The sequence below is a fragment of the Netta rufina genome (assembly GCF_964035555.1).
Source record: "Netta rufina genome assembly, chromosome: 1".
In the NCBI taxonomy this organism is placed as follows: Eukaryota; Metazoa; Chordata; class Aves; order Anseriformes; family Anatidae; genus Netta; species Netta rufina.
Window position 1 is genome coordinate 162212269 of NC_140123.1, and position 16657 is coordinate 162228925.

A 16657-nucleotide genomic window follows, 5' to 3' on the forward strand; every position below is an offset into this window, starting at 1 on the left:
GCCTGCTCTTGCCAATGCTGATGAGTAACAGAGAGAGGACACTGAGACAGTCCTGCCTGAGCTTCAGATATTGATCACCATTGAACTGCAGTGATCTTGTCCCTCTTGGCAAAAAGGCCACTGCTGCTGCTGGCAGGTAGAGCAGAATACAGATATATCAAACTTTAAGTCAGGACAGGATTACAGTTCAGTTTCCCACAAGGAGAAGAAACCTTTGGACTGAAAAAATACACCACCAAGTCATTTATTTTTTTCCCTGGGAAGACTGGTCTGGCAGGCAGACAGTCATGGAATGGGATGCTATATGTCTGCACCTTTTGCCATTTAAGATTCCTGGAATTGGGATTTATGCAGATTTATAAAGCCATCTATCCAAATTTTCCTTTTTTATAGCCAGTTTATTTACAAATACTGGATTCCCTAGTAAAGTTATCTTTAGGTGATGCCTTGCTTTTCCTTTTCTTTTTCATTTCTCCTTTTCTTTTTTCTTTTCTTTTTTTCTTTTTTTCTTTTTTTTTTTCATTTTTCTTTTTCCTTTTTTCTTTTTTTTTTTTCTTTTTTTTTTATTCTTTCCTGTAATAATAGTACTAAGCAATATCTGTCTGCTGTGGTAAGGCTCGGAAGAGCCTTTTTCTTAGGAGTAAGCACCACAGGTCCAAGCCCATTCAGGACCAGTCCTTATTCTGTTTCCCTCTCCTCTTCGTGCACATGCCCACTGCTCTACTTGCAACCTTGCTGCTGCCACTGAAGGTTCTTGTCCTCTTGCAGAGGCTGGAGGAAAGTTTTCCTATGTAAGACTTGCTCTCTGATTTCTAAAAGCAGTAACATGTCTATGTCTTAGGGAAAAAAAAAAAAAAAAAAAAAAAAAAAAAAAGGCAGCCATCCCATCAGCTGGAATAACTGAAAAGACAGAAGGTGAGCAATAGAGTTTGATTTTTTCTCTTCCGGTCATACAGACTGTCCAAGCTTCTTGTAGTTGAAACTATCCTCTTAGAAATGTGATGCATTTATTTTATGATGTTGGTCAAATAACATTACTTTTGATAAGACATGTTTGTGTCCCACTGACATATTATTTCAGTCTGGCCTGCAGAATAGCATATGCATATCTGTGATTTTCAGAGGACACCTGATCCCTCTGGATGGTCAGCTGGTCCTTTTTTCTCACACCAGGCTTTTACCAGTGAGGTCTGTCAACAAGGCCGTAATCATGTATCTTGGGGCACTGTTGAGTGTACCTGCGCCACAGTTATTCACTGAGCCATTCTGGAGGGAGCTTTTTCGGTCTCTACAGAAGGAAGCAGAAGCCTTTCAGAAGCAGTGTGCCAGATGGTACTTTCTCTCCTGAGTTAGAGGTTAAACATGCCAATTAGAACTCAATTGGCTGCTTCTCAAAGATTTGTGTGACCAGACATCAGAGCATCAGTATCCAGTTGTCATTTGAGACATCACCTCCTCCCTTCTGCTTTGTTCAACGTGCAGGGGGGTCCCAGAGGTGGGAGCTGCTTGCCTCCCAGAGGTGTCTTCTCTGGAGATACTATAGCTGCCAGTGCCAAACACTGCTGCACAACACAAAAAGGTTCCTGCTTTCAGGTCAGCTCTACTGATCACTGACTTATCTCCTAGAAGTATCAGATAATGCACTTTTCTTTTTCCACCGGGCTCTTTGCTGGACATTGACCCCAACACAGTCACAGATTTGGAGGCACGTGTCCCCAGGTGAAGAAGCGCTGAGTTTATTTCCCTTTTCTGTAGTTCAAAGTCCACCTTCACTTTGCAATTGCCTTCAGCTGCAAGCAGGATGACCTGAAAACCACGGCCTTCACAAAGGAGACTTAGTTCCATGGGTGGCTCTGCTGTCATTGTCCCAGTGATCAAGATTCAGACTTTGGTGGGGTTTTTTTGTTAATCCCCTTTCTACATCTGGGATAAACAGGACAATATATACTTGGAGTAGGAAAGATTGGATTTCTACAAGAATTCACTTGTTGAAGAACTCAGAAACCTCCTGAAAAAAAAAAGGATATATTGCAGAAAGAAATCTAGAGTAGCTCTTCTGCAGAAAGGTCTGGTCTAAGGCAGTACACATTAGTCCATATCTGATATTCCAGAAACCAGAATGGTTTCTTCTGTGGAAAAAAAAAAAAAAAAAAAAAAGAGTGAGAGAGAAAGAGAATTTGATTGATGCATGTTTGAGAAAGAGGGAAGAAGAACAGCCTGTTTTATTGAAAAATATCTTCAGATTGAAAAAGACGCATCATGTGGAGTTGATCATGATGTTGTATATGTCAGTGATATGTCAGTGAAACTTTGTTTCCATAAGATGAAATGTTACTCCTAAAAATGCTTCTTTCTAATAAAATCTCTGACAATTAGATTTCTTCTCTTCATTCCATTCAGTTAACACTGGACAAACTGAGCCAACATCTTTTATTAGCTATTTCACAGAAATCAATTAAACAGTCCTAATTACCATTCTAAGTCACAAGCTTCTATTAATGAAAATTGTTGTTTTTATTAACATTAGCTGCCATCTCTAGCTTTTGCTTCCTTCAATTTTCATTGTCAAATTGAAAAATGTTCTGCTACAATGGGAAATTTGCTAATTCCTAACAACAATAGACTGAAATAGAAAAAAAAAATATCAAGCAATTAAGATGACAGGAAGGAGAATTCAAATTGTTCATGTACATGACCTTGTGAATGCCTGACCACTTTAGCTTTTCGCCAAAGGAGGGCATGCCACAGCCCCTGGAGTGTCTTCGTCCCTCAGTATGGGGACATGGGCACAATGTGTACTGCCTCCTTCAGCCCTGCATATCTGTATTTATTTTCCTTGTAAATGAGATGCAAGGTGGGAAACATCGACAGTAACAGGGTCTTGCCTGGGGTGTGCAACAAGAAACCAACTGCACTGTGTTCCTGGACTCTGAGATATGGTTTCTGTCACTATTTGCAGTGCACTCTTCCTTTTCTTCAGTGTCACTTTCTGTATATTGTTAATGTGAGGCAGATATAGAACTGTCTGCTTCCTTCCCAAAGCTGTGCTCAACATTGCTGAGTGTCATTAAACAAGTATGAAGGTTCATGCCAGAGTTTCAGTTCTGTGTGGAGATTTATCTCTAAAAATAGCATTTGCATTTGCATTATCTGAATTGACTGGAGATTGTAGAAGATACCTAGATTTATGGACAGGTGTGTACAGTAAGAAAGCTTCCTTATAGCGCAGATCGTAAAATGTAATCAGGCCTTGGCTTAGAGAGGGCTGCAGAAAAGAAAGGGTTTCTTGCGTATTGCTCAGTGGGTCAGCTGGCAGAGCCCTTCCACAATCTGCAGAGCTCAATTCTCGAGTGCCCTGCTTCAATGCCATCACACTCTGTCCTTTTGGATGTCCCTGGGCACATGGTAATATTACTTGTATTGTTTCTCCTGCTAGATTCTCATCTTCTCAACAGCCTTCTGCCCTGATATGGCAGAAACAATGTGAGCAGGGCAGAATAAGAGCAAGGTAGTACCCTGCCTCCACAGAAACATGCTTTGCCTTTGTGTATACCCCAAATAAGTGTTGCTCTGACAAGGTTTAGATGCTTATTTCCTGTGTGCCATGTTGCATTCTCACTTTTTTTATTTATTTATTTTTTTACACGTGCAAAATTTTGTCTGTGTTTAATCATAGGGAAAAGATATATTAGCTTGTCTAGCTCAGCCACTAGCTAATGTAGTGCTAGTTCCCTCAAGCACATAGTTAGACAAACATTGCAGCCAAGCATACATGACTCTCATCTTTATTTAAATAGCATGTTACCAGGTTGCTGTTTGAATTTGGAAATTAAGGGTATTGAGAAAGTGCCTTCAAAACTTCAGACTGAGATTGAGACTTTTTTTTCTTTTCCCGGAGGAATTTTATTAAAAGGATGTAGGATTTTAGGATATCTTATTTTTATTCACATTTTAAAGTTTTGCATGAGCAACTACCATTCACTAGTTTCAATGTAGCCATTTAAGGTCTGCTCATTTCTAAGCTTTTAGAATGATTAACCTATAGCCATAATCAATAACTTTCAGTCAGGAAAAGTTCAATTAAGAGCAGCTGAAGTGTTGGAAGTGAATGAAATCGGTGCGTTGGGCTCTTAACTGTTACAACAAAATGCACAGCAGAGACCTGGCAGAAAAACTGCAAAGGCAGTCGAGAGGTGCCTCTGTGCTTCCTCATAGCCAGCTGTACGATGAGCCAGTTCTCCAGCATGTACCAGAGCACTGTAACACTCGATTCAATGTGTATGGTCTGTCAGCAGCTGTCAGAGTCCATCCCAGCAGCCTGTTGCTTGCTCTCATCTCTGGCAGCATCCCTGATGTCAGGCTTGGGAGAGGTGGCCCAGGACAAGCGAGGACAGCCTGGTGGTGGTGAACCTGCTGGATGGCAAGGCAGGGGGGGAGCTGTACTGCAGCTGAAAACTATGCAGTGTCAGCTGAACCCTGTCTTCTAACATGGCTGTAAACAGATGTAATCAAGTTGCAGTCTAAAAAATCCCCAGGTTTCATTTTGGAAGAGAGTATTACAGCAAAGCAGGACTTAAAATTTCTGCTGCTGAAAGCTGCTCCTGCTATTGGTATTGTCCAAGCTAAAAAGGAATTGAGTACTGCTGGATGGCATAGCCTCTCTAAATAATGAAAGTCTTCTGCTGCTGTCACCTAACTGCTGAACAAACAGCAATTGGGCTTGGAAAATGAAGCAGCCTCCCGTCATCGTTGTAAAGTTCCAGTATCAATAGGATAATGCTAGTCTGGAAAGCCCTGTGATAGCAACTTTGAAATGACATGGCTTGCAGTCATATAGTTTGAAAAGGTATTGTTTAGATAAGTAGTCAATCGGGGAGTTTACTAAATGATTCCAATATGGTTTTATGGATATAGTGATGCATTCGAGTCTTCATGACAGATAGCTGATTTCCCAGCTCAGCTTTTATAGTATCTGTGCCAGCTACTGAATTCCAAGGTATAATTCTCATTAACAGTGATCTGAAAAAATGATCTGAAGTCAGAATCTTTCCTAGCTGTACTGTACATGAACGTTGTCTGTCTGTTCTCTAGGAGGAAATACGCCCACAGTTTGAAGCCAAGTACTCCAAGAAAGAGCGAATGAACCCCATATCCGGGAAGCCAGAGCCTTATCAAGCATTTGCAGATAAATGCAGCAGACTCATTGTTTCTGCATCTGGAATATTTTTTATGGTTTGAGAACTTTTATTTCTTTTCCTGTTTAAAATAATACAAAGTATCATTATCTCTGATGAGAGAGCATGGAGATACTGGATATGACTGAAAGAGCAATAAGCTCTTTCATGTTTACTGCTGACTGAAAATCTGTACAGAGCAAATATCCTGAGTTTCTGTTCAGTCCCACACTAGTTTACTCTTTGCTGAGTCTCACAGTTAGTTAAATCTTTCCTTCAAGGTCCAGATTCAGGAGTACTGCTAAGGCTATATGAATAGGCGATGTGTAACTATACAAGTGCTGGAGTAGTGACATTATCAGATTTAGGAACCAACTTCAGCTGACTGAATTTCCTTACCTTCCCCATGTAGATAGTGCAGAGTGATGGAGAGGTGCCATGGGGGAGTCAGTTGTTCACTCTACAGAGAACTTAGCTTAGGTGCCTAAAGTGCTTAAAGATCTATTTTTTCAGTGTACTGCAGAGGTAAGAAAAGAGGGCTTTTATTCCTAGTGCAATTGAAATAGAGAAATTGAAGTTCCTTGTCTAAAATATGGCCTCTCTCCCCCTTCCAAACTACAAATCTGTATGCATCAGTGGAGTCTCAGTGAAGTCTCTCCTAACAGAGCAGCAAGCATTTCTGCTAAAATGCTCCCTATCCCCTAACTTTTCTGAATCTGTTATTCACTAGTATTCACATGACAGCAGTAGCAGTAGGATTATCTTGAAAACACAGTTGTCATCAACTTGGACATTTACTACTGCTTTTCCAGGTGTATTTCTGTATTTTGTATTTTTGTATATGTGTATATATATATATACTTTTTTCTTTTTTTGAAAAAAAAAAAGAAAATTTCGCCCTTTGAAAAGACATTCATTAATCTTCTTGGCTTAGTGGTAGATCTTACTCAAACTGCTAGAGAGAGTAGCCTTGTCCTGAATTTCATGCTCTACAAATTGTCTCCGTAATAGTCCTTGAAACAAGACAAGGATTGTTTTCACTGAAGATACTTTTTAATGTTGGCATAGCATGGGCTTCCAATTAGAAAAATAATGATATTTCCCCTTTTATGTAAAAAATATCCATTAAAAAGAATAGTTTTAAGCACAGGAGATGCGTTTACCAAAACTTCAAGTTAGAGCTTTTCTCAAAATCTCACAGCATTGACTCACAGTGCAGTTATAAATACAGCTTCAACTGGATCAGTGCTTCCATGTTACCAAAGGAAAGGGGTCCTTCTTCTTGGCTCTGTGCAGGGAATCCAGAAGCAATCCTCTAACTCGGTAACTCTGCAATGTTTCTATGTGCTGCCAGTGTGGTAGCAAATAATCTAATAAACTGCCCCTTCACATTCACACACACCTAACATTTTTGTTCTTCTGCACTGTGATTATGTCAAACAGTGTTGTCACTAATAACATATGAAAACAGCTTGATTAGCACTTAATATTTTCAAAATCATTGTTCCCATTCAATTACCTTAGATATGTGTTGGTTTTGACAGGTTTAAGTTGTTTTTGCATAACTTCAGTATGCATCTAGCTTTTGGAAGTACTATCTGTCTTCTACTGAAGAAACTCTCCCTGTCTAATAAGATAGCTAACGGGTACTGTGTCAGCATTTGTATGAGATGCGTCACCCATACTAATTCCCAACTGTTTGTCCTTTAGGTGGTTTGCTAAACTGTGACATAAATTGGTCACGATGGAAAACAGTTGTCATTTAGTGCTCAACTGTTGCATATGGAACATCAAGTGATTTAACAGGCTGGCTCAGCTGCATGGCTCTCACATTATAAGTGTCACATTTGCTGAAAGACTCATCAGAGAAGAAATTACCAGGGCAATTGAATTTGTTACCTTCCCCAGGCAGAATCTTTCCAGAACTGCAACAAGAAACAGCTTGCAAAAGGAGCTTGCTAGGGTTGCTGCTGAGACAGTGCTTACAAATGGAGACATTTTTTCCTGCAAGTGTGAAGCACAAATTGCACCCCAGATACAGCATCATCACACTGGGACATTGATTTGAGAATAGCCTTTGTACATTGTCAAACATACATGTAAGACAAATTCCCAGTTCCCAGAGCTGGCAATACTGTTTTCCACATGAATGCTGTGGAGCAGATACATTAGTCAAGAAAATGCTTAAAATGAAAAATTATTTTAATATGACTTTATAGGTATTTTGCATTATGGAAATAAAAAGGAATCCACAATAAGAGGAATATTCAAGTTGAAACTTTTCTCTAGAACCAAAGTTGATGTGTATTTCAAGCCTTTCTTTTCATTGGTATGGTTTTCAGTTTCAAAAAAAAAAGTTTACACCTGTTCTATCTCTCTTTTTTTTGTTTTGTTTTGTTTTGTTTTCCTCCTTCAGATATGTGTGGTGATTGCTGCTGTTTTTGGCATTGTTATTTACCGTGTTGTGACTGTCAGCACTTTTGCTGCCTTTAAGTGGGCTTTAATCAGGAATAACTCTCAGGTTGCAACTACAGGGACTGCAGTGTGCATCAACTTTTGCATTATCATGCTACTGAATGTGGTGAGTAGAACTCATACATTCAAAGAGAGTCACCAGATTGGTAGATATCTCAGCCTGCAGAGTACTGAATACTTTCAAATCCTGACTTCAGCAGAAACGGAGGTTACATGATGCCTTGCTAAGCTGGACATGACAATTTTGTTCATGGACATGTCAACACTTATGTGAAGTACAATTCTGAAACCAATACATTAAGTAAAGCATATTTGATTGTTCTAAAAAAAAAAAAAAATGTTTTAAGAAGACATATCCATGCTTCTGTTTTATCCTTTGCCTCATTTTTTTTTTCCTTTTTCATGTTTGCAGGTTTCAGCCTGTTTAATCAATATCCTTGTTTTTAATAAGTGTTTGGTTGTTCTTTTTTAAATACGTTGACCAAGTGTAGCTCTTATTTGAACTAATTTATGTTATTTCAGCTTCAGTTTTCATGTTAGCACCAGTCAGGATGTGCATGTACAGAATGTACAGATACAATGCCCATATGCAGAAGGGGTGAAAGCTTCATGAGGCTTGAGCAGACATGACTTGTTCCATCAGCTGCTTATGGCCTTTTCAAGGTGACAGCAGCAGAGATGTGATCTAGGTGCATTTGGGGGGAAGGGGTTGCTCACTGGCTGAGGTTAGCCTACTGTGAACATGTGAAATGGTTTGGAACTGGGCTTGGGCATTTCCAGGTAGCAACAGTCCCAGTAATAGAATTTACCATAGACTAAATAGGGGAAGAGTTTCATCCTCCCATTAAGATGCAGATATTGCTGTGGTAGCAATGTGCCTTCTGTTAATTGATCTTGGCAAGAAATGTATGGCCTTTTACTCTCAGATAAGTGTGTTTTGTTAACTGTCATTATAAGACTGCATTTTAAGGGAGAGGAGGAATCAGCCTACAAATCATCCAGGTACTGGAGTATCTCTGCCCACTCAATGGCAAGAGTCTTCTGTCAAAAGCATGTTAGGCTTTGCTTCAGAACATATGCTGACTTACCTGGGAAATTTATAGAGGAATTACAAGATGTTATTTCAGGCCTGCATGTTTACAAGGACTGGCTTGGAGATTATTTTCATATCTGTGCAATACTGAAGCATTTCCATCATCTAAAAAATAATTCAAACAGCCCATTTTTTATAGAGCAGTAGGTTCCAAGAAGCGTTGTGGCAGGGCTTCACTTCTCCCTTGTCATAGGCAAGACTGGATTGGCAATTAGAACAGTCTATCAAGAATTGTTGACTGTTTCCCCTAGGGTGGGACAATAGGCTGAGAAAGGGCAGAAAGAAGAGGTGGAAGCTGTTAATTCTCTTTGAATTTGTACTGAGGGCACTCTTCTTCTATGCTGTTTTTGATTTATTGTTTGTTATCTGCAGCTTTGGGGGATTTTCTTTAATCTACATAGAGCACACAATAAGCATAGAAGAAATAAAAAGAAAACTATATATATCTATGTCAGTACAGCATCTGTTTCCAAGTCCTCAATATAAGCCATTGTATATGCAGTGAAGCAGCAACAAAGCAATATTGCGCAAACAAAAATACTTGGTTCTCAAAGAGTTCTACAGCTTAGAGAAATTTTTAAAATATTGAGGGATGGCTTGAGGTTGCCTTTTGAGAAACTGTTTTATTTCCCAAAATATATCAAATTAATAGAGCACTGCAAAGATGGATTCCTTAAGCTTTGTGCACATTGCCATGCAATAGGCACCATATCCTTAGAACTGGATATCACTCATGGAAACAAAAGATCCCCAAAATATGAAACTGCATTAGCTGCATTAGTCAGAGGAGTTACAAACATTAAACCTCACTTCCTATGATTGATAAATGTAGTTTACTGAAGGACAGTAGTGCAGTTTCTTTTGAAAAAAAAAAATCTTTTTTTTCCCATCAGCAATCAGGTAGTTGAATTGTGTACAAACTGTGACTCAAGAAAAACAGAAGTAGAGAAAGCTAAGACAGTATAATAAAACCAGAATGGACCAAGACATATATAACAGTAGGGAATTCTCTACTAGGAAGCCTGGAAAACAGCTGGTGATTCTAATACAAGCTGACAACCTCTCTAATCATCAGGGGAAAGGTACAGAGCACAAGTAAGTTCTAGACTACATGCTCTGAGAGCTAGGTAAATACACTGATGCATCATCCATCATGACAGAATGATCTGACCTTCAAGCGTAAGATCACCCAGACAGTCATGCTGCCTGACCTGGGAACAATCATTGGCTTTACTTAGGTTAATAAAAGCTCTTAATTCCAGTGACACTGTACATAGAAAATATGAACTATATAATCCTTAAGGAGATCCCTTGGGATGAGTAGTGATAAACTGCGGTAGCAGGTAATCTGGTCCAAATGCTGTTAAGAGAAGCTCTAGTGCAGTCTTACTGTTCCACGAGGAACAGCAACAACATACAGGTTTGATACCCACATCCACAGAGCGATGTACATTTATAAAATAGCCTACTCCCTGCTGGGTTCAAGATATAAACCATCCAGACATTTAGCACTTTTGCAGTTGCCCTTAGGAGATGCTTTTAAACCTAGAAGAAACCATCTTTTTCATTACTTGAATCAAAACGTTTTACACCAAAGGCAGCAAAAATCTGTTCATAGCAAGAAGTGGTTGTTAACACAGATGAGATAATTCAGGATAACTTCAGACCTTAAGCAGTCAGTTTAATCTATAAATTGTACTTACTTCAATTTAAGTAACAATGGTTTATAGGAATAAGTGCAAATGAAAAGAAACATTGTTTATATGCAATTTAGAAATAATTAAGTACTTGAGCCTGAAATATGAGGAATTTTTTACCCCTGTATGCATCAGTGAGAATTAAGGACATTTAGCATTTTGTGGGAGCAGACCATAGCCTCATTTGAAGCAAATGGAAATGGTTGTATTAATTTACATTAATAATGATGGTGGTGGTGGTATGCTTTACAGGTTCAAAAGCTGTTTGCAAACAATAACGGTGGAAACACTCCAAGTCAGTTTTCATGAGTTTTATTAAGTTAGCAATTTCACAGAGAATTGGAGATCTTGGTACATGCTAATATCAGCAAGTGCCATTTAGGATTTAGAACAGCGTCACTGACACAGGGTAAGATATGTGTCTGGAGGTAGGGATTATGAAAGGCTTTCTCTGAAGAACCTTGACTCCCCAGTGACTTCATTCCTTTCAGCACCAGAAAGAAAGAGAAAAAGAAAACAAAAGGAAAAAGAAAAAGGGGGGAAAAAAGACAGAAAAACAAAAAGGCACCAGAAAACTGCATCCCAGAGCATAGAGTGGTTTTCTTTGTGAGATAAATGCTCCATAAGTAACCAAAACCAATCCACAATTCTGCTTTATGTTTTGGAAAAGTTGTCAAACCCTTTTTCACTGTGTACATAAAATAGGGACAGTGACAGCTTTTTTTCCACATTTATTGTAGATGAAAAGAGCTGTGTATAAGCTTTACAAATATTACTATTCTTTGATTGATTCTCTGATTATTGTATTATTAATATATAGTTTTATTATCATCATTGCCAGAGCATCACAGGGATCATTTGAATGTGAGATTTGACATGTGAAAACAATTACTTAGAAACAGTACTATAGTTTTTGAGTTGGCCATGTTCTAAGAGCCTGTTTCTTCTCTGTTACAGCTGTATGAAAAGGTAGCTCTTTTCCTGACAAATTTAGGTAAGTGGTGTTAAATACACAGTTGAATGATATTGTGCTGATTTTTTGTCCCTATATTGTGACAGCATTCAAACTGTCTGTATAGATATGAAAAGTCCTGATTAATTTGATATCTATAAGAATGAAAGTTTTTCTTAGGTTTAATAAAGAAGAGTATCAACTAAGCTATAGTACAATTGAATCAGCAGTACCAAGAAACCCTCCTGCAGTCCGTGGTTCCTGTTCCAACCCCTTACCTTGTAAAAAATTAAACAAATTGTTACCATGGGGGCAGAAGCATAAGTTTTCAGAGAGACTGAATGTTCAAACTCCCAACTTTTGCAGAAACCTGGAAACAAAAGAATCACTTTTGGAAGCCAGATTTGTAGCTTGAAACTGAAGTTCTTACTGACTCTCAAACATATCTGTGTAGGAGGGTCAGTATTTGGAAGGGAAAATAAGTAGGTGACTCATCAGCTTTGCCGACACCTGAACTCTAGTGGTACTCTAAGTAATTTTTCAGGTCAGCCTTAAAGGTGATCTTTATGCTAGGGTAAGGTTGACATATTTCTTTGTTTTTACAGTCAGCTAGTACTAGAGTAGCAAATAACTCATCTATCCACAGCTCAGGCAGTCTCTGGAGATCTTGATCACACTGGAAGATTGCAGTGGTTGGTGGCAGTTGGCAAGGGCTCCTTGATGTCAAGAAGCCTGAAATGAGATGCTTGCTAAAGTCCTGCAAAATCAACCATATCATTGAATGTGTATGAGAATTTTTTTTAGGAGATTAGTTTGAGTTTGTGTTCAGTAATATGTTTTGGACCAGGACTACAGATTTCCACTGTGTTCAGTAATATATTTTGGACCAGGACTACAGATTTCCACCTCTGCTTAGAGGAACAGCTGATGCTAGCTATTGTCAGGGCTTTTTTACATCTAGAAAGTCCTAGGCAATGTGTTCAAAGTATGTCTGTGTGAGGTAGCATTTTATACTGTTGTTTCTTAGATTAAGATTCCTCATTTTTATGTCTTATATTTAAAATACTATTGCCATTCTGCACCCATGGAAAAGACATCTACTAATTACAGCTAAGAAATACAACTTTTTCAAGTATGTTGTTTGTGTAGGCTATGCACTTTTTTCTCTTTGACATCCTGGGGACAGTAAGACATGGTCTAGAGACCTTGAAGTTTGATTACTTTCTGCCAGGTTATCATCGAGGTAGGTCTGCTTCTTGTAGCCTCTGCAGATATAACTTGTGTTGAGGATTCAGTGGGTCAAGCTGTTCTGACCATGTTCAGCATTTATTGTACTATTTACTCTGGTGGCCTAAGTAGCTGATTTGATTTGAATGATCTTTATCAGTGTAATAAGCTCAGAGTGGATTTGGCAGCAAAGCTACATTCAGGATGTCCTTCTTCATATTTTACATGACCTTTTCGGAACTCACGTCTGTGTTACTCCAGAGTTTTGCCATTCTCTCTGATAGGAATATGAGCAAAGCTTCAGCTGCAGCAGCCCTGTAAAAGTCAAACTTATCCTTTCCACGGACTGGCATCAAAAATCCACAATGCTTCATTTCTTTCTGCTTAGCTGAATATATATGTAGTGGCATGCACAGACTTCGCTTTCTTGACAAGTTACTTCCAAATTACTAGAGTAGTTGTTAATTAATAGTCTATTTTACACTTTTGTTGAGTCATCTATTTGAAATTTCCTCATGGATAGTGTGGCTCCAATTAAAGAGAATCTAGTTTATCATTTTTGTGCTTGTACACCCTTTGAAGTACATACATGTATACAAGTACTACCATTATGATGCCCAGAACTGTCATAACTACCTCTACTTCTGTGATTACTCCTGTTCATAACAATGTATTACTAACAGGCTCATGCCAACTGGAAAGCAGTTACAGGATATGATAGTGGTGTGTTGGTGTAGTAGTTGTTTTGTTAACTCCTGCTTTGATTACTCTGTAGATTAAGGGCGAAGCGAAGGCATGCATCTTCCCCTTTCCCATTTGCCTTACCCATCTACTGCAAAGTATTTTTTCTCTGTCTTCTGTGAGGAGCTCCCTGGGACAAGGAAAGTGGCACTCTGCTGATACCTGTATAGAGTCCTTAGGTGCCAGCATGGTAGGCACATCCATGAAACAGAAACAGAAGGAAGATTTACTTCAGTTCAGCGTGACATTTCTAACCAAAAGGCACTTACACAGCTTACAGTGGCATGCTTTGCGTCCATGTCGTCATGGTAGACTGCAGAGCGGGAAATGAGAGAAAAACCTGAGTCTGTAAGAATATACATGTTATCTTTCAGTCTTCTGGGAATATACGTACCCAGATACCTAAACAGGTTTCTAAGTCTTTACAAGCTAGCTTGCTGTGTGCTTCTTTTGGATACAATTTCTACTGTCATCTTATATACAGAAATCAGCAGGCTAATTTACAAATACATTGCCAGCTCAGATAGGTGCCTGCAGCCTTTGCGCCAAGTGAAATTGTTAATCTGATTAAGCCTCTCAAACTCTGCTCTCTTTCTTCACAGAACAGCCTCGTACCGAATCTGAGTGGGAAAACAGCTTCACTCTGAAAATGTTTCTTTTTCAGTTTGTCAACCTGAACAGTTCTACCTTTTATATAGCATTCTTCCTTGGAAGGTAGGAATGATATCTTCAACCTTGTATTCACAAAATAAGTGGAGAGGAGAAATAAGATGGACAGTAATGAAAAAAATAGGACCATACTATCTCACATCTTAAAATGCAAATTTCTTACTAGCTCAGTGGGAAAATTGCAGTTTTATTTTCCTTTCAAAGGGCCAGAAATAGACAGGTAGTTTTCATTTCCTAACATCATATTGACGTAATGCTAACTCTTAGCAATTTCACAACTGGGAACTGATGCCACCCCCAATAATATGCATGCAGGCCACTTAGTTCTCTCTTCATGTGTGTAATTTGTATGGTAAGTAAATAATTCGACATCGTGTCTTTTTTTCTTTCCGAGTACTGAATATTTTGCTACTTTTATTATGAGATATGAACAGTTAACAATGAATTAGGAGCCATCAGATTTTTTTTCCTAGGGAAAACTAACATTTATACTGATTTCATGGAAAGGCAGATACCACAGGCTGAATAAGAAAATGGACTGGCAGTTGAAAATCATTTTTTGACTGACATAAGCAGTTTTATTCAGATTTCCTCTCTGTTCTGCATATGCTGAACATGAAGCAGCACAATACTTGGTATTCACATAAAAATTGAAGTAAAAATATATTTAGCCATTTGTGTGAATTATTCCAGGAATCCCCAAATCGTTTTTGCTGCACAACATCTTTTATAGTTAGTCATGCTAAGGTGACGTTAGATTAAAACAACAGTATGATCTTTCTTCTACTGCAGTGAGCAGACTGCTCATACAACATCATTGATGTATATTTGTGTGTTAAAGATTTACAGGACACCCTGGTGCCTACCTAAGGCTGATAAACCGGTGGAGACTGGAAGAGGTGGGTCCTTGCTAACTCCTGTGCTGCTGAAACAAGCTACACACTGATTTATTTGCTGCCCACGGATGCAGTAAATGCAAGCAAAGGCAGACACATAATTCTAAGTATTTTTGAGTGTGCTATTGGGTTTTGAGATGCTTTCTAACTCCACACTGCTGACACTCTACCATCTGTTACAAAACCATCCGTATATTGATATATGCCCTTTCAATGCTAGCAGTTTCAGTCTGTGCATCACATTTGTATAGTTTAGCCTTTTCTTACATTTTTGTGTTGGAAGGATTTCATCCTTAAAATCAGATATGAATCTGACAACTTTTTGCTTCTGAAAAAATTTCTTCCTCTCAGCTTTTCTAGCCTTGCTGACCAGGGAGCTACATTAATAAAATGACAATTTAAAACACAGATACATAAAATGTACTTAAAGATTGACCAAAACACCTGAACAAACTTCCCAAAAGTTATTGACATAATGTTGGATGTCTACAAAGTCAGATGAAATTGGAGAGAAGTGAGGGATCACTTTTGCAAGTCAAGTACCAACCTCCCCTCCCCCTCCCCCCCCCCCCCCCCCATTTTTATTTATTTATTTATTTTTTAGCAAATACATTCAGAATTCAAAAACCAGTTATGGAAGGTGAACAGCAGCAGTTTCTGTATTGGTCCTGTAGCATTAGGTGCTGCTGTTTGTATAATCAAATCCCGTGGTTTCTTTCCTGCTTTGCAGATGAATAATGGAAACAACTTTGCAAATATATGACAAATGGCAAGTAGAAAATGCAGGTTTTTACACTGATGATATGAATTTACAAACACTTCCAGATCTCTAAATATTTTCATTTACAGAGGTCATCCAAGCATTAGCAAAGAATTAATAATTTGAAAAGGCTGTCCTAATTTTGAAGTAGTGAATTCTGTACATTCAAGGAAAAAGTAATAAATGGGCAGATAGACTGAACATCCCTCTGAAGTCTGAGGGAGACCAAGTTGACCTAACTGCTGCTGCTGCAAAAAGAACTTGATACAGCCTAGTCCAGCGTCCCTGGGTATATTCAGACCACAGTGTACATAGCACACTAGTGGTGTTATGGCTGTAACATCACTGCTACTTCATTAGTACTTCATCTACCTCTCTTAGGCTATATTTGCTTGTGTGATGATTCCTAAAAATAGAAGGATGATGATTTAATAATAATGCTAGTGAAGTTAATTAAAAAGTGTTTGTGCTACCCTGTTAATCTAAAAAGAAACTCAATGAGGTCAACAGAAACCTCAGCAGGGACCCTGATTATGAGGACTGTATAATGCAGTATGTATTAGAAATTCATATTACATTTTCTTATGAGTCATAACTAATTTCAGATTTTTTCTCCCAAAAAATAAAGAGAAATAGTTCCAGTCCTGTGACTGTAATCTGCTTCACTTGCCCGTAATACCCAGGATTTAACAATATATCTTGGACTCCACTGTTTGGATTTGCAAAGTCAATTATACAAAATGCTGTTTGAGGGGAAAAAGTTTTGGGCACTTTTCTGTTTCTTCTTTATGGCATTGCCTAAATTTTTACTAGCTGAACATCTCTCCTCAGACCAACACCATTTCTTCAAGGCCTGGACCTATGGCTAAAACAAGTAAGCACTCAGAAAGAGATGCTGAGAACTGCTATTTGACAGTTAGGGACCTTCAGTTCTTCAAGAAGATAATATTTTCAGGAATCCACTCAGTCGTAT

At 38.5% G+C, this 16657-nt stretch overlaps 1 protein-coding gene across 1 annotated transcript in view; it reads left to right on the plus strand.

Annotated features, from left to right (window-relative positions):
• ANO4 (anoctamin 4) overlaps positions 1–16657 on the plus strand; it is a gene marked incomplete at both ends in the record, with an annotated part of 124073 nt that overhangs the window by 91342 nt on the left and 16074 nt on the right. Inside the window, 5 exons of the mRNA XM_084287253.1 lie at positions 5092–5232; positions 7591–7755; positions 11397–11433; positions 13962–14073; positions 14870–14927. Coding sequence (XP_084143379.1) covers positions 5092–5232; positions 7591–7755; positions 11397–11433; positions 13962–14073; positions 14870–14927 — 513 coding nt within the window. The remainder of the gene's footprint in view (positions 1–5091; positions 5233–7590; positions 7756–11396; positions 11434–13961; positions 14074–14869; positions 14928–16657) is intronic.